The sequence below is a fragment of the Thermobia domestica genome, chromosome 2 (assembly GCF_964235325.1).
Source record: "Thermobia domestica chromosome 2, izTheDome1.hap1.1, whole genome shotgun sequence".
In the NCBI taxonomy this organism is placed as follows: domain Eukaryota; kingdom Metazoa; phylum Arthropoda; class Insecta; order Zygentoma; family Lepismatidae; genus Thermobia; species Thermobia domestica.
In genome coordinates, this window is record NC_137455.1 from 125,156,996 (window position 1) to 125,182,037 (window position 25,042).

Below are 25,042 nucleotides of genomic sequence, written 5' to 3' on the forward strand. Positions count from 1 at the left end.
TATCAACACCTGAAATTAATAGTAAAAAATGTTATTTTTTGCAAGAGTGTTAAAAAAAATTCACTTTAACAATAGTTTCTACAGTATTGATAAATTCTTAAACGACAAGGTCTTTGAGGTGTTGCGAAAACATTTCTTAATACACAAATCAAATCACCAAAATTGATTATATCCTGATAGATAAAATTTACTATGAAGTCATGTAGTAATTGTATATAGAGTTTATGCATGTGACTTTTCCAATGTAGGGAAAGTGGAGTAGAGTGGGTTGGTTTCAAACCGGGTATCCCACTTCAAGGTGAATGAATGCTCTTCTTCCTCTAGGTAAGTGAACTAGTCCTTCTACTGGACAAGAAAAAGCTGTCATTAGAGCGATCGCTTGGGATCAGTTGTGTTGTGTCAGTGATGCTTTTTGTGTTTTCATGCATTTCTGAATGGAATATTGCATGTTAGGTCTTCAAGTTTTCTTCAACGCCTGCTGCAGAGAATAAACAGAGACATATCATTATTCATACAGTATTTAATAAGGATTGTTTTGACATGAACTAATTGAATGTAGTTCTTTGCTAGGTATGGTGGCATTGTGTTTTGTTTAACACGTATAAGTGGGATGATACCAGGTACTATGGTGGGGTAGGCCCAGGGAGTACACGGTTGTACTCTGCTAGTTTCTGGAAGTGAAGATAGCTTAATTTTTTTATTGTTAAGTAGGTCTAATTTTTCAATCTGAAAATAACAGTTACAAGTATTTTAATACTTAACACTGAAATATATTATTTGTGTTGGCCTTACAGGTTTGAAAACAAATGTTAGACTAAACGATTTGTAACAATGAAATCTATAAAACATTAATAATGTTTTAACAACTCTATTTATTATTTGTACAAAAGTATTTGCTAATAATTAATGCAATAGAGTGAGTATGATTGTTATGATCTGCAAATGCTACAAAACAAAATTAAAATGGGTCTCTAATTAAAATAAGTCCTCAGAAAGAAAATACGCTGTGTCTGGCCCAACTGTAAACTGAAGAGTCTGGGCCTATTGCGTATTTATGTGCTATTGTTTTACTTACATTAGATTTATGTTTTCTTTCTTTTCAGATTTGAAGATGCTTAGAAATTACAAAGGGAATTCAAACTGACGATCATGGAATGAAGAAAGTACGAAACAAGCCAATATTTTTCTAGTGAATTATACCACTAAACATGAGAATTTGTGCAGACCAGGCCAATAACTTGAACACTAGGACAGGGGGTAAGATTATTTTTGGAGAGGCTAACTTGAATTAATCTTACATTAATTCATATATAACAACAAGTAACTGAAAGTTTCAGGAGGAGCAGAGTGGTCACAACGGAGAAGAGCTCCCATGGCCACCTTCTAGTTACAGGGGGCCTAATGTAGATTACACGTACAAATGAATGTTAATTCACTGAATGTATTCACAGTTTTTTTTTTTTTTTGACAGTAGGATAAAACTAGGCGATTTGGCTTTTTCCATTTATAACATTATTAAGCAATAAATAATAGCGCTCCGCAACTTGTATGGTCATAATTGTAAACATTAATCTGTACTTGTCCTATGTGTAATTTTACAGATCTTTAATAGCACAACTTTAGTTCCCAGAGGGCATCAAATATTAGCTACCCGGCTCTATCCCACTTTCCTCTATTTTGACAACTGTCAATATACATCAGAATGATAAATGAAAAATTGAGATGGTTCTGCCAGCGTTCACTCGAAACTGTAGAAAGGTGGCGAAGTAATTCAAGAGGCTTTAACCGGAATGTTAGGAATAACATACCACAGATCAGTCAAATTAGCACAAAAGTTAACGCTAGCTGTCAACGTTGCAGCTCTATCGAAAACAGGACACCAATGAGGTCACATGAACATTCGTTTCTTGGAATTAGGAAGGTACCTAATGGCTGTCATTGGAATCAGGGATAATTCGCACCAGCACCCAACGCTAAACAAAACGCACCTGTATAAATTGCAACTGGTGTATCATACGAGCGAGGACGATCTCGATCGGAGGTGCAATTTTGTGGGTGGGTAACACACTGTGAGTACATAACACAAGAAAGGTATCTCGTTCTTAGATAAGGATAATTCCTATGTGCTGTATGATTTATCGCCAGCACGTGCAGCACCTATTTCAGTTCAATAATATCATGTAAAGAATACTCGAGAGTTTAAGTTTTAAAACATTGATGTAGGAAATACTAAAATTGCATTGTAATAAGTTCGTGTTGATTTTTTAGGCTGTTTTGTATTTAAAATCAATGAACAACAATCTCCTTCAGGCCTGGTGGATAAATGTTAAGATAGTAGGATCACAGAGTTACACTTATCTGATACTAATCTTTATTATTTTATTTATTTACTTATTTATTTTGAGAGTTAGAAGAAGGAATCTCAACTGAACACTGAACACTTTCGACTTTCGTTAAAGTTTGCCTTTGATCATATTTTGAATAGTGCCAAAAATACAGAATGTCGACACAGAAGATCTTGGAGAATCTATAGCTCGAAAATGGTTTGCGTGCTTTAGAAAAGTTAATATTGATCCTTCCGTCTTCCCCAAAAGACCACTAGAAGTTCATGAAGAATATTTAAACCTAATGTTCTAAAATAAGATGTGAATGGCCAAGGTACTGATCACGACAATCAGATCTTTAGCGTGTAATAGAAGACTACCAAAAGCGAGCCAGTATGGACGTTATAAACGCCGTAACTGTCATTGTTTGTGTAACTTGTCGTTTTTGGCATTATCACAATAATATAGATATTATCTGTACCACATCAGCACAAAATATAATAAACACCATCTACATCAATAGTCACCTACGTAATGAATAGAGGAGACTGTTCAATTCATATTGGACCACTTTTGAACGGTACTCATCTTACGGGAAACTTTGCCGTCACCATCGATGTGTTCCGCTGCACCCATGCACTATGGACTATCACCCGACATTGAAGTTTCCATTGGAACCAACCCTGGCGAAGCACGGGCAAGGAAATTTGGTCCCATTCGTCCCTGCAAACTTTTAAGATACCAGCGAGAGTGTGCAGATGCCGATATTAGAGATGCCTTTTCAACAAGCCAAAGCCGTAGAAATTCATTGGACTGGCATTAAGGCTCTTCACAGCATTGTCTTTAAACGGAATGACACGAATTCCTAATTTATATTCTATTTCCCGACAAAATGTAGAAATGTTTGGTAGTATGACTTAAAGACTTGGCCATAATGTTCCTAATCTGGTTGGCGTCCGCACCGCACCATTGGAATATCAATTCTAAAGATAGGTGTCATAGTGGGTTTCTAGAAGTATCTTACACTCACTTTCACATTTTTATCAACCTTGTGTATAAGCAACTTTCTCACATAACCAGTGATTTAGTTAAAAACAAAGTATTTACCGGAACGGCTATAATGCACAAGACTGGAGCCAATTTGTTGCTGAACTGCAGGATATCTAACATAAATATTTTCTGGAAGGCCGTTCCGGTGTGTTTCGGTCGAACTAAACCATCACGCATAACTGAATCCCATAAAAACCAAATCCACCCAGGAAACTTTCCCAGCAGCGACGAACAAAGTTGTAGCAACCCTTCGGATCGCTACAATGACATGTGACGAATGTCTGCCATTTGGAATTTCATTTCATTTCATTTATTTGCCTGCTTCATTAGCTTACAAAGCATGAGAAATTCTCATGTAAGCATTACAGTTGTCAGAAAAAAAAAAAAAAACATAGTATATTGTCAAGTACCAGAGGTACACATCATGCATCTTTCTAAATGCTAAGTGCTTTTCATACAGTTTCTTGGAGTACGCCTTTCATTCTGTATGGCGCAGTAGCAGGCAGTGTATGTTAATCACAGTTTACTAATAGCTGTATTTACACTTGAAGATTCCAAATTGAATTAATGGATCATTGCACGTTGGATCGATGAAATTGCATGGCACCGCCCATTTGCGGACACCCTACAGCATTGTGGGTCGAGTTCCTGGGAGCCCTCTTTCTGAAGCTTTGCTTGGGTCACTGTTTTACCATAGGCTTTTGCTTTATATAAGGGTCATAACAGCTTTCGAAGTAGTTATCCCGAGTATGAACTTATTCTTCCGACACTGTTTTACTATGCGTATATAGGAAAAAGTGAGAATGGGAAAGGTCCGTAGCATAGCCTTGACATTAAAGATTTTATATGAAGCCATTTCACAATTCTCACGACCCATAACTTGAGACATATTACTGTTCACAATAGCAGATGCATTGTTCTACAGTTGTTCCGCAAACAGTAGCGTTCCTAATTTAGTCCAATACAAATCGAACAAGCCTCCGTATTTGAGTCCTTAAACGTTAGCAACACAAGAGTCCAAATTTTCCTCTTCGATAATGGAAACATTTTCCGAATGCTTGTTGAAGCCTTGATAGCATTTAAATAATGATTGAAGCCGAAAAGCAATAAACGATGGAAATAATCAGTTTCGTGTACTCGATATTTTATCTTGGCACTTTCAAACTAAATAATTACAATAAACATTACTACTACTACGAAAGGTTTATTATCTGATTCTATCATACAAACATATTTTTATCAGAGAAGCCTGAAAGAGATTATTATATACAATTTTGTGAACTGTAAATGTTTACGAAGAATTCGCTACGAATATATATTATAACCCAACACATAATGCTATCGAAGATAAAAGTGTAATATTTTCATTGTTCTGTTAGGCTGAAGAAATCTGGAACTAAAATCTGAAAATGAAGATTACGTGATAGTTATTTATTTAGGGCTTATGTGTTTCCAAGTGTGTAAAAATGAAAAAATAAATTTGATGTCACAATGAGTATCTAATGATTACATAATTTTACTCACTGCATCAGTTAGTTCCAGTTGATCGGGAGGTTTTGTTAAGGTAACTTTCCATTTGTCCTCTTCCTCTGCTCCAGAAAAGAAAACTGACTTCTTCCCTTTCTGTGCCGGTGGTGATTTTGCACGGGACTACAAAAATGAAAGAAGAATACGTATTAACTTAACAATAACATGATTAGCCAACTACATAATAAGCTTTACGTTTAGTAATGTAAAACAAATTAACAACTCAATATAAGAATAAAGAAATTGGCCACCATACGTGTGCTCTACTAATCTCCTGTCTACATTAGCGAGACAAATGGGCTGAAACCTGGCTTGGAGCAGAATATCCACAAATGCAAAACTATGTCACATCACGAGACATTGGATGCACTTCAATAATCAAGGAAAAAAAGAAACAATCATGTGGAAAACTCTGTAAGATAACGTACTCTCACTAAAGTCTAATGAAAGTGTGACTCCTATAGTAATTGACAAAATCCTATATATTAAAACAAACAATGAAAATGACCTATCATTAACAATTGACCTATGTATAGAAGCATTCGAGTAAAAAAAACTACCGGTATTAAAAGCACTACAATTGTGCCACGAAACGTGACGGAAAAGAACGTCAAGGTTTTACAATGATTATTTTCTTCATAGTAAGCGATACTAAAACTATTACATTCTTAAATAACGGGGAAACAGAAACTAACTTGAAACTAGTATTTAAATATAACAAAATTAAATTAATTAATTAAAATCAGAAATCGAACTACTCCAAATGTCCGGAAATGGTATTTGATATTTTGAATTGGAATGTTCAAGGGCTAAGTAAGGATAAAGTTAACATGCTTGAAATATACTTTCTACAGAATTAGAAGTTTTACAAATCATTTGCATAACTAAGCATTGGATTAAGTTAGATTAAATAGAGCAGTGTTTCTCAACTTGGGGGTCGCAACCTCTAGAGGGATCGCGGGAGGGTTACATGGGGGTCGCAAAGATAAGCGGAAGGGATAAATATAATTAGAATCTAATACCGGAAAATATTTTAAAATATTATTTTGAATTTTATTCTGATAGGCATATTTTTATTTTTAAACATACTGTTAAGAACAACAAAAATAGGTATACTAAACATTTTCAACATGTGTAGAGGTGTTCAAAAATCAATTTAAATGAAAGAGGTTCGATATGAAACTAATGAGAACTGCATATTAAAATACCAGAAAAATACAAATGCAAGAAAACCTGCATATTGAAATACAATTAAAATTGAAAGCTAATGAGATCTCTGGGTATAGTGTGATTTCACTAGTACGGCAATGTCCGGTTCAATCTTCGTGACACACATTATCAAGTCATTTAAAATACTCAATATTTTTTTAACAACTGTCTAAGTTTTTTTTAACCAAAATTAGAAATCCCTTTTTTCTCATCATATGACCCAAAATTAAGGGAGCTACGAAGTTTTAAAATTTTCAAACGGTCTCCATTTTGAAACAGTATGACGAATTGGATTCTATATTTGTAATATGAATGAACCGACCAAATTTGGTTGTAATCCATTAGCTTTTAGGGAAGTTATTGTATCCACTATATATACAAGAAATGGATTCCACTATTATAGAAATAGATGGATATCATGAGATCTTGTAATAAGTGTATTAAAAATCCTACACAAGCTTATTACAAACCAGAAATTATAAGGGGTCGCTGGCAAGAGGATGTGATAAAAACAGAGTCATGATTAGGTTGAGAACCACCGAAATAGAGTATTATAAAATACATAACTATGAATTAGCAGTGTCCTATTATAGAACGGGCATCCAAAGAGGGTAAGCTGCTATTTATATCAAAAAAGGATTAGAAATGAAAATATATATATAACTTTCAACCACCTTAACACACACACACACACACACACACACACACACACATACACACAAGTTTTGAGTCATGTATGACGGACCTATCAAAACTTCGTTTACAGAACTCCAGACAGTGGTATTACGGCACTAGTTTACAATTTAGATGAGGTACTTAAAAACTAATTAATTCAGGTAATAAAGTAAAACTAATAGATGATGTAATTTAAATATTATTTTTTGCCAAACGAAACAGATAATAGTGCAGCTTCTACTTGATTCTTACAATTTAACCCTGGTAGTTAAAGAACCTACTACAGTGACACAGACAACAAAAAAGTGCAATAGATAAAATGCTGATAATAAAAATGTATTAGAATATTCTATGGAATTCTTTAATATTAGGTTCGCTGAGAATTATATTCAAATTTTTACTGTCCAAAATTTAGACATCAGTAGTACCAACAGGATACCCAAAACAATCACCAAAAGAAATTTTAGCGAAGATGATATTAATTATATCTCAAACTATCTCACGCTGTGAAGCATGGAACGATACCTACTTTCAAAATACGATAGATAAAACCTGGGAAAATTTTGTTAATACATGTAGCATTTCCAAAAATTACTCGAAAACTTTACAAACATAATCTAAATTATGGACAATTTTAGGATTAAAGAAATATATACAGTCAAATAATAAGAGCAGTAATCGTTAAATAAGAAGGATCAAACCCAGAACTTTATAGATATCACGCGAGGGTTACAAACGTATATATAAACAAGTATGAAAAATGACTAAAAGAATGGAATTTTACAAACGAATTTAATGTTCAAAAAATCAAAAAACCTGTAGCAAATAGTAAAAAGTGAAATAAATAATAAAACATCTTCAAGTAAAAATGTAAATCTTGAATTTATTTTCACAGACACAAAAATAACTGACTCATTATCATTAACAATTCAAATATTAGGAACAAGTATTTTACTGACATCTATTTATTTATTTATTTATTTATTTATTTGCCTGTTTTGTATACAAATGAGAGTATTCTCGAGTACGCATACAGTTGTCAAAATTACAAAATAATTACATATATGCTATAAAAAACTTACAAATAGAGTAATACATAACTATGACTTTTATAAGCTTACACATTCATAACATAATTAACAAAAAAAAAAAAAAAAACATTTATACATTGTCTTCAAAAAACTCATTTACCGAGTAGTAACACTTATCTACTAAGAACTTGTAAAGATCAGATTTAAACATAGAATATGATTTGTTTTGCTTTAGAATTTTTGTACAGTTAATATATACGCTTTTTTTTTTTTTTTAAAAAAAATAGAAATTTTGGGGGATAACATGCAAATTATTAACGAATTGAGTATTGTATTTATGGACGTTACTGTTTTCAAAAATAAGTGTTTGTTACTTACGGTAAACAAGACAATTTTATATAGATACACACAAGGTAATGGTAATATTTTTTGTCCTCGAAAGATGGGCTTGCAAGAAGACTTTGGTGACAATCCAAACACAATCTTTAGTGCTTTCTTTTGTAAGCGAAACGTGTTAATATACATTCAGTAGAATAACCCCAAAAATAACACCGTAAGTTATTAAAGAATGGAATTTTGCATAGTACACTGAAACTAAAGCCTCTGTTGTGGCATTACCTCTTAGCCTACGGAGGCCGAAACAAATACTACATAATTTTTTGTTGAATTGATGTTTTGCTCATTCCAAGTTAGTTTCGAACTAATGGTGGCACCAGGAAATTTACTTGGAATAGAAAAGTCGACTTTTTTGTTATTTACCATTACATAAGGAATAAATTTATTTTGAAGAGGATAATAAAAATTTAGCAAGGAAGTTTTATCATTGTTTAAAACTAATTTATTGCTACTTAACCAGTTACTTAATCGTGAGAATGCATTGTTTAGATTATATTCGATTTCATGTCTTACGTTACCTGTAATAATAACATTGGTGTCATCAGCAAATAAAACACATTTATTAGGCAACATTTCTTGTGTCAAATCATTAATGTAAATAAGAAGGAGCAATGGGCCAAGCACTGATCTCTGAGGTACACCAGTTAGTATTGTACCTTTATAACTACTAACTTATGAATTTTGCCATTATTTTCGTTCGTAATTTGAACTATCTGACACCTATCCTTTGAAGTAAGACTCGATCCATTTATTGGCAATTCCTCTTATACCATAAAAGCATAATCTTTTAAGTAAGAGATTATGATTTACAGTGTCAAATGTCTTAGTAAGATCAACAGAGAGTCCAATTGTCCATTTTTTATTATTTATCGCGTGCATAACAGTACTAAGAAAATCGAAAATTGCAAAATCAGTAGATTTGCTAGTTAAAAACCCACGTTGTGATAATGATATTAGATTCGACATCGGACATCGGATGTAAAAGTATTACGGGAGCAAAATTCGAATAAAAAAATTCATAGAAAGGAACACAGAAAACAATGTTTTTTTCAGGGCGCCCAAAGAAGGGGGCAAGAGGGGACAATTGCTCCCTTTGATTTTCGAAAATGGTTAACATTTATAAGCTCTTCTTTTGACAAAAGTTTGAGTTTAATTGCTCTCGGGAGTCGGTTGTAACCATATGATCCAGCTAATCGAATATTAATGAAGAAAATTTTAACTTTGTAAGTGAACCTCGTATAAAAGCACTCTTAAGAATTTTTCTCTCCGCAAACAGACGAATATTCATTTATGTGTGTGCGTCGCGTCTACGACGGAAGTCTTGGTGAAACCTCTCGTCTCTCCAAATAAGGTGCTAAAATTCGACGCAGGGAGCAAACTTCGTCTCCAAAAATTCCTGCCTATAGGTTGTCATAGTTATTTTTAGCTCTAACATCAACAGATTGCATTGCGAGCCTCTCTGCTTGGTAGAAGCACGGAGAAGCGGGGAGAAAAGCCAAGTCAGTCTGACAATTGTTTCTGGTGCTATAACAGCATGTAAAGCAACGCAGTCCAAAGCCTTCGGACAACTCTCAAAAGTTAAATCTAAAGGAGTTAACTGCGCAATGGAGCAACTTCAAGACTATCTGAAAGAAGATAAAATGGAAAGTAAGGGAATTCATCCCCCAACCTTAAGGACAACCCCCTGGAACCGCCAAAGATTATCTCTCTTCAGCATCAAAGCAAGTGAAAAGTGACAGATCAAAATTACGGAAGCTAACGATGTAGTGACGTTCAACCGGTAACCCGCGACTTCCGCGTCTTCCGCGAATGTAATAAGAATAATTGGGCCAAGTGTAAAATTCCATTATTTTATTCAATTATTCAAATCAAAGTGCCAAAGTGTAATTTATTTTGTATTAGTGAAGCTTCAGTGTTATCGATTAAAATCAAGAAAATATAATTACACGTATCCTTTCATCATAATTAATCTAAATAATTACCATGATTTAAATTTGTATGTTAGAGTTTATGATAACCTAATTTACTTTTCTTTTCAGCATAAATAACTAATGCCTATGCAACATAATAATTTTCGCATTATTAAATTCTATCGGCATTGAGAATACGATTAGAATCAGCTTTTATGTCAGTTTCCCAGAATGTTCTGACCTGAACTCTGAACCGTGTTGTTCAGTGGTTATATGGTCGGCTTTGATAGAAAGTCTGAACTGCTAATGAAGTCTAAAGGAGACGTCCAAAACATAGAGGATCGAATCCCGGACTGTCATGAATGCTTAAGCCCTCCTAAGGAACTGCAGGACACGAACCACATACAGTAATACGGTGACTGTTACTTGTTTTCTTTTTAATCTCTGTTAATGGTGTAGTGTTTAGAATGGATATAAGATGTTTTTTTCTAAGAGGCAAAAAGTTGAAAACACCATTGTTGCATCTGGAAATGTGGAGAAGATTGAAAATATAAAGGATAGGAAAGGAGAAAGAGAGGATGATAGGGTAGGTGATGCATCATGCTCAATCGTGTCATGTCCTGGTGCATACAGTGTTGTAAGCCACAAAAGAGATACTGAAAATTATCTAGGAGCATATCATGTGAATGATAATTTAAAATACAACCTGCTACGCACACCAGAATTCCAAGAGATTCTTACGGTTTTAAAACTGACATACTGGTCGGAAATTCTGGTCCTTTCAGACATCAGTGGATAAAGAATTATGGGTCCCATACTACTCCATTCTTAAGGGACATGTGTGTCACACGTGTGTTTTACTTAAATCCAATGTTCACCATGGTGTTCAGAATAGTTTAATTATTAGACCTTTCACTAAGTATAAAAACTTTCACGAAGCAGCACAATATCACATGAAACCTGAACGACATAAAGAGTCAGTTGAAAAGACCAAATACTTTGTAAATACGATAGGCAATAAAGCAATGAAAATCGTAGAACAGATGGATTCCGGAATCAAGCAAGTTGAAAGAAACAGAAAAAAACCTAGTTTCTAAATTATCTTCCATCTTTATCTGCGCTTGATATACTTGAGGTGATAAATCAAACTTGGGCGTGTTCCATGATCTGTTATACTTTCGTGTCGAGGCTAGAGACACTGTGTTCAAAGAACACATTGAAGGACAATGGGCAATGCGAAATATACTTTACATTGAATTCAAAATGAATTGATTTCAGTTTGTGAAAAGGAATTTTAAAAAATGTTTTAGTTAAGGAAGGAAATTAAAAAAATACTCTCAGTAATTGCTGATGAAACTGTAGACATTTCTAGCTTAGAGCAGTTGTCAGTATTAATTAGATATTTAAACTCAACTCTAAATCAACCCAAAATAGAAGAATTCCTGGTTTTGTGGCTTTACAGGAACTTAATGCAAAGGCAATTGTAACTGAAGTTTATCCTTTTTGTCAAAATGTGACCTTGATATGTCGAAATTATGTGGACAGGGTTATGAGAGATGTGCCACAATGGCAAGAGCGGAAGGTAGTGTGAACAAAATAATACAAGAACAATATTCTAAGGCATTGTTTTTTCATTGTGCTTAACCATAAATTAAATTTGGTTGTTAATGACACTAATGAAGTTAGGCACATCCGAAATTCAGTTGCAACTATGCAAGATATACTAAATTTTTTAGTGAAAGTTTCGTCAGAAGAAATCTTGTTCTTAATATGCCTCTTCTGTGAATCACGGAATGAACGAAAGCATCAGAATATTTTCGAAAAAAAAAAAAATTGAAGAAATAGTGAATTGCCTAAAATAGTTGTCCTCTGGTGGAAATAGAAGCGCGCGACAACGTGGTCGTTACTTGCATTCATCAGCGTCATCTGGTACATTTATCATATCAATGCACATCATGGCCAAATACAGTGCTATTTTAGAGCCAACTACAAATGCTCTACAGAGACAGACAATAGATCTTTGCAAGGTACAAGAACACATTGAAGTTATTTTGGACATGTTTGAACATGGACATGAAGAAAACATAAAACCTAAAGTATTTGGTTTCAACTTTAGGAAAGCAGATTTTAAAAAAATATACGTTGAACTACACAAAATAAACTGGGACTGTCTTTGGCGAACAAATGATATCAATAGTGCTATCCAACTTTTACAACATGATTAATGATGTTTTTAGCATGTGCATTGCCGGTAAGAAACATGTTAATGCAAATTATCCGAGCTGGTTCACTTATTATATAATTAGAAAAATAAAGTCCAAATCATATCATCATAATAAATGGAAAAGTGGAATAACTTCAAGCCTATATCATCGTGAAAAATTTCATGAGTTACGTAAATAGATAAAGACTGACATATCACATGCGTATAAAACATTCATTCTAGAATCTGAACTTTCTATTCAAAATGATCCGGGCCAACTTTGGAGTTTTGTCAAAAGCGAAACCAAACATACATTTATTAGTCTCCTTGACTTACAATGGAAAAGAAATAAATCATGACAGTGAGATTGCTCAAGCCTTCGCACATTACTTCCAATCTGTTTATAACAAAATATGACGTAGATAGTTTAATTTCTAACAAGACGGAATGCAGTAGCCTGTTGGACAACTTTCAACTTGGAGAAATACAACTTCAAGAAATTGAATTGGCTATAAATGCACTTAAACCAAAAGCGTCATGTGGACCTGATGGCATTTCTCCCAATGTTGTCAAAGGCTGTATTGATATATTCAAGTATCCACTCCATACTATATTCAATATATCCATAAGAACAGGCACTTTTATCCGGGAAAATGGAAATAAAGTTTAGTGTGTCCAGTGCCAAAGTCTGGAAATAAAAGCGAAATACAAAACTTCAGACCTATAGCTATATTATCTCCTTTTGCCAAAATTCTTGAGAGTATTTTATATACACGAATTCTCAATCACGTTAAACCAGCTATATCAATACATCAACATGTTTTTTTACGCAATAGATCTACTGCAACAAACCTACAGTTGTAACCAATTTTATAGCAACAGAGTTAGAAAAAGGCGGCCAGGTAGACGTTATTTATACCGACTTCAGTAAGGCACTCGTTGTCGTGGATCATGATGTTCTAGTGTCGAAATTAGCAAGCCTAAACTTTACAAAGTCGGCAATAGAATATATTGTGTCGTATTTATATAATCGGAAACAACCTGTTCTATACAAGGGACATGTCACTGAAAAGTTTCCTACTCTGTCTTGGATTCCTCAAGGATCTCATCTGGGTTCTCTGCTATTTCTCCTACTTATTAATGATATTCCGCTTTTTATTGAAAATTCTGAGATTCTCCTATTCGCAGATGATCTCAAATTATACTCTAGAATTAAATCAATTGAAGACTGCATACAACTAGAACAAGACCTACAGTGAGTTCATATATGGTGCGATGACAACAAATTAATAATAAATATATCTAAGTGTAAATTTCTTTCTTTTACGAGAAAAAGAAATCTCATCCCTTTGACTATACACTGAAAGAAACCAATCTTTCTAGGCCAAGTACTGTTAAATATTTAGCTGTTATTTTTAATCCTGAACTAAATTTCAATCAACACATAAATATGATAACAAACAGCGCATATAGAAACTTAGGTTTAATGTACAGAATAGGGCAAGACTTTTTCAGTAAGACAACGTTAGCAACACTTTATTTTACATATGTTAGATCAAAATTAGAATATTGTTCTACTATATGGACCCCCAATAATAAAAAAAATACTCTCAAGAAATAGAAAGCATTCAAACGAAATTTTTGAAAATGCTTACATACAAAAAACTAATTTTTATCCCAAATATTTTTCCTACAATGATCTAATAAACAACTTTAATTTTTAAACTTTAGAAAAAAGAAGATGGATCTTGGACTTGTTATTCTTATACAAATTATTAAATATTAAGATTGATTGTATGATGTTGGTCTCGAAAATATCACTGCAGATTCCCACTTGCAAAACCGGAGTAGAGAATACAGGTACATTTTATTGTGCGCAAGCCAGAAGCAATATATTATTTAAATCCCCTATGTGGAGGCTGTGTACGTTATATAATGACATTGTAAATAAGCTTGATAAAGTGGATGTATTTAGTTTATCAGAAAACAGATTCCAATCATATGTAAAACTAGAAATTTTCTATAGAAATAATTAAGAATTTTATGTATGTAACATTACTGTATGCACACAACACTATAATTGGGCATTAAGCCTGTTGTGTTGTATATTAAATAAATAAATAAATGTTTGAAAATCATCGCTGAGATGCCACCAACTGCTTTCACCAACTATACCCAGTTGCCGAAGCCTCAGCTGTCGTTGTTGGGAGTGCAACAGAAATATTTCTTTCGATTCCAGCGACTACTTGCACAGTAGAACGTTCATTTAGCACTTTTAATGAGAGTAAAAACTTGGTTACGCACAAGAATGGAGGAGGAAAGACTCAGTGGATTGTGTATATTAAGTGTGCATCGGAAACATATGAGAAAACAAGAATGCGTTCAAAGAACAAGCAATTACAAGATTCACTAAGGAGGGTACTTGTCGGCTAGAATTTCTGTTCGACGAACACCAGTGAATGAAATATAGGCTAAGTAGATTATTTGTATTGGGTCTTTATCCCGTCAATGCTATCCTAATATTTAATCTATTAATTATTTTTCTACATGTTTACTATATAGTTAATAAAGTTATACTGTGCTAAAATAATTGATCAGTTTGACATGAAGGATTATGTGCACACGTCTCTTAAGGTGATTGTGTGAGAGAAAATGAAAATGAAATGAAATATTTAAGTATTTAAGTTTTACGTCCCATGATTATGCCGGCTACGCTAAAGGAGACGGTAATTGTGTGTGAAAGAGTGGGATATATGTATGTATGTATGTGTATCCGACTATTAAACATGGAGGCGGTTCTGTGAGGGTTCCGGAGTCTTTCGTAAATTCTGGAGTTAGTTTGCTTTAGAGAATACAAGAAATTTGAACAAAAATGGTTATAATTAAATTTTAGGTAGGCATGCTATTCCTTCAGGATTGTGTTTGATTTGTCACAGATTTGCTTTTCAGTTGGAAAATGATCCGAAGAACACGTTCAAACATTCTTTTAATTATCTTAAGAAACAAGCGGACGGAGCTATTTGTATCATGGAATGGCCTTCCCAGTTTCCAGATTTTAACCCGATCGAACTTCTCTGGGAAGAGCTTGGCAGAAATGTACGAAAAGTTAGTCCAACATCTGCTGATGTTTGACATTCTGCAGAACGCCTGGAATAATACTTCAGATGGATGTCTACAAAAACTTGTAAGTTGCATGTCCCAACTGGTAAAACGAGTGATAGCGGCAAAGGGCGGTTACTTTGACCAGAAGAACATTTAAATAATTTACCAATTTTTCTTGTTGTATAACGTCATTATTCTCTTCTGATGTTAAAAGTGTAGCTGTGCTTCTAAACTTCCAAGTATTCTGTCCAAAATTCCACTATATTACAAGTCTGACTTCATAGTTCAAAATTTTTTGATCTTTCAGGAAGCTTTTGACCGGCAGTGCATATAGTATATTGCATTCTCCCGCTGGCCATTCCCCTTCATAAACTTTTTCTATCTGCAAAATGTTCTGGTGAAAACTCTCACTCAGTTCATTGCTTATTGCAGCTAATATTTCGGAGAAATAACTCATGGAAATGCAGACAGTGAATTACTTTTAAAATACATATTTTACCCTTGTGCCTCGCAATTTTTCAAGAAGCTTCTGTGCCCATACTTCATAGTTTTCTTCTCTTACAAGTAATCGATGTCGAAATCTCGTTTCTTGACGAAACTTGGCAGAGAAGTATGGAATATCAAGAAACGAGCATAAGCAAAATTTGAAGTGGTTCCGTCCATAAAGACGGTCCTAGTGGTCAAAAACCTGATTGATCAGAATAAGCCATAACAATATGTTTCAAGTTCGAGAATTTCATTTTATTTGTAAAACGTGTAAAGGGATGAAAAACAAAAACATATTAACCGACACTGGGAGGAAGTAGACATGTATTTGAGGGTATACTTATCATTTCTGCCATACTGTATTTCGCTCGACGTTTTTAAACAGGAAGGGGGCCTGTAATATATGAAATTGGGCTAGAACTTTACGAGAAATACAATGGTAAAGTATGTGTTTGCATAAGTTTATATCTGTAACACATAATTAAATACACATTGATATGAATTAGTTGGTTCAAAGATTTCTTAATAGGTGTATCTTTGAAAATAATTCATGTCAAAAAACCTAATCTTAGTGCAGGCCTTAAGCCGATTGGACCCATTACTTCCAATCGAGCCCCGTGCCTAAAGGGGGGAGGGGCACTATTGCTGTCTTCTCTACTGCCCGGTCTAATCTACTCTCCAGCGCCGATTTAACAGCATATTAAGCCCCAGAGCAAAGCAGTGTGTTGTAATCCCTATGACTAAATGTTGCTCCTAATACATGTAATTAATACATGCCATTCTGTTCATGGGGCTTCCAATATTTGCGGGGCCCCCGGCCAAGTGGCTTTGGTGCCGCTAAGATGGCTCTGCTTCTCTCGATTTTCCAGTACACACAACAATATACTGCAATACAGGTACATCCATGGACTACTTCTAACAAGTAAATGAATAGTTTGTATTAAGTCTCTGGGCATAAGCAAATATTTTATGAATTTAATGCTGCAGTAGTTTACTTATTTGTTTATTTATTTTTTATTTAAGTTTACAACTTCTGTTGTGAAAATAGATATGTCCGGAGAGTATTCTGCACACCCCCAATTCCCCTAACACTCCCCCAAATTCATTACACCTACCCTTGGTTAGTAAGACTATTCATGGCTTTGGATTAATTGTTTTAACAAAAGAGACACTCACCAAAACTTAAAACTTTATTTTAAATTATAATTTGTAACTGTTTCGGATATCTAGCATATCCTTCTTCAGACACTATCGAAATTAATGAAAATACAGACATATATATAAATGTTGTTATAACAAAGTTCAAATTCTTTAACCGTCATATATATAGTCATTGTTATAAAAAAGTTTAAATTCTTTTAACAGACATATATATAGTCATTATTGTACTTTTTTTATTTTTATTTATTTATTTTATTTTTTTTTCTTATTTACTGAGGCGTTCAGCCAATCCTATAAGTCTTCGTGTTCACTTTCCAATTAATCACGTTCATTCATTTTTGGTTCTTATAAGGCCTTTTTTTTTATTTTTATTTTTCCCTATGTTATTCAGACTTCCTTGCCATAATTCATTAATTGCTAAGCCCCCTGTCCAGTTCATCAGTTTATCTCTTCTTACCTTCTTTATCCAATCCGCTTCTTTCCACTTCCTTATTATCATTCTTTTCTCCACCTCCAATACTTCCGTCTTATCCCAATTAATTCCGTGATTCGTCTCCTTAACATGTTTGTATATGGCATTGGTATCTTTTTTCCTCCTAACATCATCTTCATGTTGTTTTATCCTTTCTTTCATTCTCTTTCCTGTCTCTCCTATATATGACATATCGCAGTCCTCACACCATACCCTGTAGATGACCCCTTCTTCCTCTTCATTAATCTTTTTAGTTCCTTTTCTATTCTTCTTCTTTATTGATCTTAATAAAGTTTCTCCATTCTTTCTATAAGTTCTGACCCCTCCTTTCTTCAATAAATTCTTCAGTTTCTCCGTTTCTTCTCCCATACTTTCTATGCCATGCCATTTTCCACTCTCATCCTCTTCATTCTTCTTTCTCCCTCTCTTCCTCTTCCTGCGTTCTTCTTCCTTCTCTAACTCTTTCTTGCTGCAACCGTTCTTCTCTAACTGTCTGTAGAATTTCTGTATGCTCTCCTTCCTTCCTTCCTCTTCGTCCTCCATCATTTCTATTCTTCTTATCATATTTGTTATGAAATTTCTCTTTGTATTCCTATCCATGTCGCTCCTCTCATAGCAGTACACTCCCGCTGAGCACTCTTTCTGGTACCACCTCGTAACCAGGCCTTCTCCTTGTTTTATTATGGTCATGTCTAAAAAGTTTATTCTTCCATTTTCTTCCAACTCCATGTCCAAGCTTATGCCTTTTTCTTCATCTTCCACATTACCCTTGAAGTTCTCTAATTGTCTCCTAGTCCCTTGCCACAAGCCTAGACAGTCACCCACATACCTACAAAATATGATCAAGTTCTTACACCCTTCTTCTTTCACCTTTTTCTCCCATTTGTTCATAATTATTTCTGCCAGTACTGGGCTCCTATACTGATTCCTTTTCTTATTTTTACCACTTTCTCACCGATTATACAATAACTGTTTTCCCATATTAAGTTCAAAGCCTTAACTACTTTCTCTTTTGTCCATCCTTTTATACTTTTACTACCCATTTCTTCCTCTATGACACTTATTATTGCTTCTCTACTAAGGCTCGGGAACATAGCCTTAACATCAATACTAAACATAAGTTTTCTGCCTCCAATTAGATCCACTCTTCTTAACAATTCCTTGGCTTCTTCTGTGTTCTTCACTCTGCACGATTCTTGTCCTTCTCTTATGCTTTCACAAATCTCCTTCAACTCCTTCTCTAGTGCCTCCCAGTAGTTGCCTCTACAGTCTGGTACTGGTCTAAGCTTCACCTCTTTCTTGTGTAATTTTGGGAAACCTTCATTCTTGGTATCCTTCCTTGTATATTTATCCATTTCTTGAAACCTCTTCCTTCTTTCATTACTTTCTTCAATAGATCCTCTTCCTTCATGTCCTTATCCAATATAACCTCATATGTATTGTCACATTTTTCCAGTTTCTTCTTGTACCATTCTTTCTCCATAACTACCACTGCTCCACCTTTGTCCGCCTTTTCTATTACTATGCCCTTCTTACTTCTCAACATCATAAGACCCCTTTTCTCTTCCTTCTTCAAATTCTCTTTACTCCTTTTCTTCATGCTGTTCTTCACTAACGCTACTGCTCTTCTCCTTATCTTTTCTCTCTGTTCTTCTTCTTTAACGTCCGTTAAGGCCTCTTCCACTGAGTAAATCAGCTCTCTAAAGTCTATTTCCCCTTCTTTCACCTTGAATCTGTGACCTAAACTAAGAAGTTCTTCCTCCTCTTCCGTTATTCTTACGTCTCCCAAGTCCACTACTCTCATTTTTTCTCTTTCTTTGCTTTTTTCTTTACGCCATCCTAAAGTTTTCCCTTTCTTCATCAGTCTCTCTTTCACTTTTTCTTTAAAACTTCTCTCCCACTTCTCCAAATTCTTCATAACCACTTCTCTTACAAACACTGTCAGTCCGTCTGCTATTTCACTTCTTATTCTCTCTGTAGTCTCTCTACTCCTTCGTTCTTCTTCATTTCTTCTAATTACACTCCACACTAGTTCTTTTTCGGGCTTTTTTAGTAATTCATTAAATCTCAGTGATATGTGCTCCACTCCTTTCTTCATAATCCTGAGACCTCTTGGTGTTACTTCTTCTTCCAAACACGTTTTCAGGAACCATATTTGCTGTATCTTCACTATCTCCCTTCTACTCCTATCTTTCCATGTGTATATACTCCTTTTCAGTCTTGGAGTCACTTCGATAGTAAGACTATTCATGGCTTTGGATTAATTGTTTTAACAAAAGAGACACTCACCAAAGCTTAAAACTTTATTTTAAATTATAATTTGTAACTGTTTCGGATATCTAGCATATCCTTCTTCAGACACTATCGAAATTAATGAAAATACAGACATATATAAAAATGTTGTTATAACAAAGTTCAAATTCTTTAACCGTCATATATAGTCATTGTTCTGAAAAAAGTTTAAATTCTTTTAACAGACATATATATGGTCATTGTTGTACTTTTTATTTTTATTTATTTATTTTTTTTTCTTATTTACTGAGGCCTTCAGCCAATCCTATAAGTCTTCGTGTTCACTTTCCAATTAATCACGTTCCTTCATTTTTTGTTCTTATAAGGCCTTTTTCCAGCTTGCGGGGATCAAGTTACCCAACGCGGCCTGCATGGCCTCTCATGGATGAAGAGCATAGGCAGAAACACCAGACATTCATCTGTTAATGACATCATTTTTCGAGCCCTCACGACGGCAGGAATTCCTTCGATTCGTGAACCGTCAGGCTGTTGTCGTTCCGATGGTAAACGACCTGATGGCATGACATTAATACCTTGGATGAGAGGCAAATCTCTAGTATGGGATTTTACATGTTCGGACACATTCGCCCATTCAAGCCTGCCGTTGACCGTTGTGAATGCTGGAGAAGTTGCTAGACGTAGAGAGGCAGAAAAGGAAAGGAAATACAATAATCTCCTCGATAAATTTATATTTGCTCCAATAGCTATCGAGACCAGTGGAGCATGGGGTTCTAGAAGCCTTGATTTTATCAGAGAGGTAGGCAGACGCATATCTATCGTTTCTGGAGATGTTCGTTCAGCATCCTTCTTATTCCAACGTATATCCATTGCGGTCCAACGTGGCAACGTTTCGTCAGTTCTTGGTACGTTGCCACCTGGAAAGGAACTGGAGGAGGTGTTTCTTCTCTAGTGCAACAGAAACAAGTGAACAATAGAATAATAAAAATAATATATCAACTGTTCAGAAAAATTTTACATATGTATTATATTGTTATCCATTGTTTCTAAATACTACATACTTATATATCTTCATAATTGGTAACACTGATGTAAATAGGTATTGGACTTCGTTTGGTCATTCTGTTAGATGTTTCCATCAATTATTTTGAATTTTATTATTAATAATGATACGTACTAAATAATAATAATAATAATAATAATAATAATAATAATAATAATAATAATAATAATAATAATAATAATAATATATAACAATAATCTAATAACAATTATATATATAAGTAACGGAATGTGCAGATAAAGGCCTTTTTTATTTTTATTTTTCTCTATGTTATTCAAACTTCCTTGCCATAATTCATTGATTGCTAAGCCCCCTGTCCAGTTCATCAGTTTATCTCTTCTTACCTTCTTTATCCAATCCGCTTCTTTCCACTTCCTTATTATCATTCTTTTCTCCACCTCCAATACTTCCGTCTTATCCCAATTAATTCCGTGATTCGTCTCCTTAACATGTTTGTATATGGCATTGGTATCTTTTTTCCTCCTAACGTCATCTTCATGTTGTTTTATCCTTTCTTTCATTCTCTTTCCTGTCTCTCCTATATATGACATATCGCAGTCCTCACACCATACCCTGTAGATGACCCCTTCTTCCTCTTCATTAATCTTTTTAGTTCCTTTTCTATTCTTCTTCTTTATTGATCTTAATAAAGTTTCTCCATTCTTTCTATAAGTTCTGACCCCTCCTTTCTTCAATAAATTCTTCAGTTTCTCCGTTTCTTCTCCCATACTTTCTATGCCATGCCATTTTCCACTCTCATCCTCTCATTCTTCTTTCTCCCTCTCTTCCTCTTCCTGGGTTCTTCTTCCTTCTCTAACTCTTTCTTGCTGTAACCGTTCTTCTCTGCCAAGTTTCGTCAAGAAACGAGATTTCGACATCGATTACTTGTAAGAGAAGAAAACTATGAAGTACGGGTACAGAAGCTTCTTGAAAAATTGCGAGGCACAAGGGTAAAATATGTATTTTAAAAGTAATTCACTATCTGCATTTCCATGAGTTATTTCTCCGAAATATTAGCTGCTATAAGCAATGAACTGAGTGAGAGTTTTCACCAGAACATTTTGCAGATAGAAAAACTTTATAAAGGGGAATGGCCAGCGGGAGAATGCAATATACTATATGCACTGCCGGTCAAAAGCAGATGTTGGACTAACTTTTCGTACATTTCTGCCAAGCTCTTCCCAGAGAAGTTCGATCGGGTTAAAATCTGGAAACTGGGAAGGCCATTCAATGATACAAATAGCTCCGTCCGCTTGTTTCTTAAGTTAATTAAAAGAATGTTTGGACGTGTTCTCCGGATCATTTTCCAACTGAAAAGCAAATCTGTGACAAATCAAACACAATCCTGAAGGAATAGCATGCCTACCTAAAATTTAATTATAACCATTTTTGTTCAAATTTCTTGTATTCTCTAAAGCAAACTAACTCCAGAATTTACGAAAGACTCCGAAACCCTCACAGAACCGCCTCCATGTTTAATAGTCGGATACACATACATACATACATGCATACATATATCCCACTCTTTCACACACAATCACCGTCTCCTTTAGCGTAGCCGGCATAATTGTGGGACGTAAAACTTAAATACTTAAATATTTCATTTCATTTTCATTTTCTCTCACACAATCACCTTAAGGGGATGTTATACCTCTTCGCTTAGGTTTCTAAGTCTCCATTTGGTAACACGTAAATTTTAATATGTTAATTTCTAACAAAGTATTACAGGTAATGACTTGAAATTTTTAATACAAATACACAAGACACATATAAGTCTAACCACGGTCTCCAATTTACGTTACATGCGTTAGATTAATTGTAATATATTCTTCAGTAAGTTTGGCAACTATGCTGTACATAGTATATGAATAGATCTTTTTGAAGGAATTGAGAGCCCTCTGAACCTCTAGCCCTACTAGTCTTCGCCACACGTGGTAGTGATTTATGAGCGCTTCAGGCTAAAAACCAATATCGCCTCTGTTCCTTTCCTTCTAATTTTCTTTCTTTTTTTCTTTTTGTTCAAAAACTTGTTTTGGGCAGCTTTGCCCTTTTGTCGGCTGTCTATAGAAATAGCAGTCATACTCCCTGGAATTGTTGATTCTCGGTTGGAACAGTCACTTCCTCTCCGTCGTGAACCTCAGTGTTAGATTCGACAAACAAAAATAAACTCGAAGACAGTAAATATAAAAAGACAACAGCAGCAGTAGTTTGTATTAAAAATTTGAAACGAACAAGAATATTGTATCTAAATAACGTATTTGTGTTAAATGTACTTTATCATAATAAGAAGTTCTATATTCTTCTGTATAAGATGCTATAAATGCTCTACTTTGTAATAAAACTAAAAGTAATGTCTTTGAAAGATGGTATTAGACTTGGCAAAAATTGGTTTTGTGGGGTCAATGTAATATTTCATACATACAATATTTTTATTCAATTTTCAGAAATTAGTGTATTGGTAATATACAAAGTGTACAGTACATGTAATCAGTGTACAATATTAAGATATTTTATTGATAATTGTTTTTTGGATGAGTTAACTTCAGGCATATAATCATTCTATTCTTTTCTATAATGTAATTAATATAAATGTGTACACAGAGTATGAATGTTGTTTGACAATAGTAAGGTATTTCGTTGAAAAAAAAAAAGCTTTTTGTAGGATCATTTTAATTTTAGATATATAGTCATTCTACCTGTTTTCATAAAGTAATTAATATAAATGTATCAACAGTATAAATGTCGTAAGTGTTAGAAATATAGTGAAATATTTCGTTGATAATTGTTTTTTGTAGAATCATTTGAATTTTAACCTTATAGTCATTCAATGGGGTTCCATAGTCTAGGGTTAGAGCGTTCGACTCCTGATCGCCTGGTTCTAAGTTCAATTCCCTGCTAGAATACTCAAATTATTGGCGTCTGCCCATCGTCGTGAGGCAAGCTGGGTAGCCATGTGATTAAAAGACATGACAGTCTATATAATTAATATAAATATATACACAGTACAAATGTTGTTTGATAGTAGTGAGGTATTTCGTTGATAATTTATTTTTGTAAGATGTATACTATTTTTATAATGGCAGAATGTATGTACACTATTTATAGGATGTGCACCTATACATTTCTTTGTATAGACTTTTATAATGTATAATGAATTTTTATAATCAAAAGCGAAAGTTTAAAACCTTAGAATGGGCGAATCTTGCCACAAAAGCGAGATGTACCCGTAATAATAATAATAATAATAATAATAATAATAATAATAATAATAATAATAATAATAATAATAATAATAATAATAATAATAATAATAAAGGGAAGGAATGAAGACCTACTAAAGGAAGCTAGTGAAGGACGACAGATCATGAAGATAATAGGAAAGAGAAGAAACAGCATGCTTGCCTATCTTATTCGACACTCCGATCGGACCACCGTCTTGATAGAGGAAAAGGCAGAAGAAAAACCAGGAAGTGGAAGACCAAGGATAGAAAAATCTATAAGTTTTACGTCCCACAGTTATGCCTGGTAGGTTAAAGGAGCTAGTGATGTTGAGAAATGAAGGAAATGGTGGAATGCAGAAAGTGGAAGGAAACGGGAGAACCCCGAGAAAACCCCCACACATGGTGTTTGTTCTCCACAAAGTTCACTTGGTGTGAGCTGAGATCGAACTAAGGACGCCATGCATTAGAGGTGAACGCTCTACCACTGAGCCACCGCGGCCCGACCAAGGATAGATGCAGTTACGAAGAGGAGATCTTATCAAAGTATATACTAAAACAGCTCTCCCAGGGGAGAGACAAGTTTTAAAATTTCCTTCTTGCGCATCAACGTATGATTGAAGTGAGGAAGATTATTATTATTATTATTATTATTATTATTATTATTATTATTATTATTATTATTATTATTATTATTATTATTATTATTATCGAGAATGTACTTCTGGGTTTCCTCCTTAAAAAATACACACACTATTTCCAACTATAGTTATCCTACTTTATACAAATTTGTCTAATTCAATATTGGTTTAAATAGTAGTAGTTTTCAAGCTACATATATGAGTTCTTTGACTAACTGAATAGTGCACCCCCCCTTCTGGCTCACTCGCCACTATTTAACATGAAATTTCAGATGCCTCGATATGTTTGCATAAGTTTATTATTTCTAAAATAAACATTACGTA

General features: G+C 34.2%; 1 protein-coding gene across 1 annotated transcript in view; it reads right to left on the minus strand.

The window, feature by feature from the left end:
* LOC145675369 (dynein intermediate chain 2, ciliary) overlaps positions 1–25,042 on the minus strand; it is a 105,910-nt gene that overhangs the window by 60,569 nt on the left and 20,299 nt on the right. Inside the window, exon 2 of the mRNA XM_081745772.1 lies at positions 4,899–5,024. Within this exon, the coding sequence (XP_081601898.1) occupies positions 4,899–5,024 (126 nt within the window). The remainder of the gene's footprint in view (positions 1–4,898; positions 5,025–25,042) is intronic.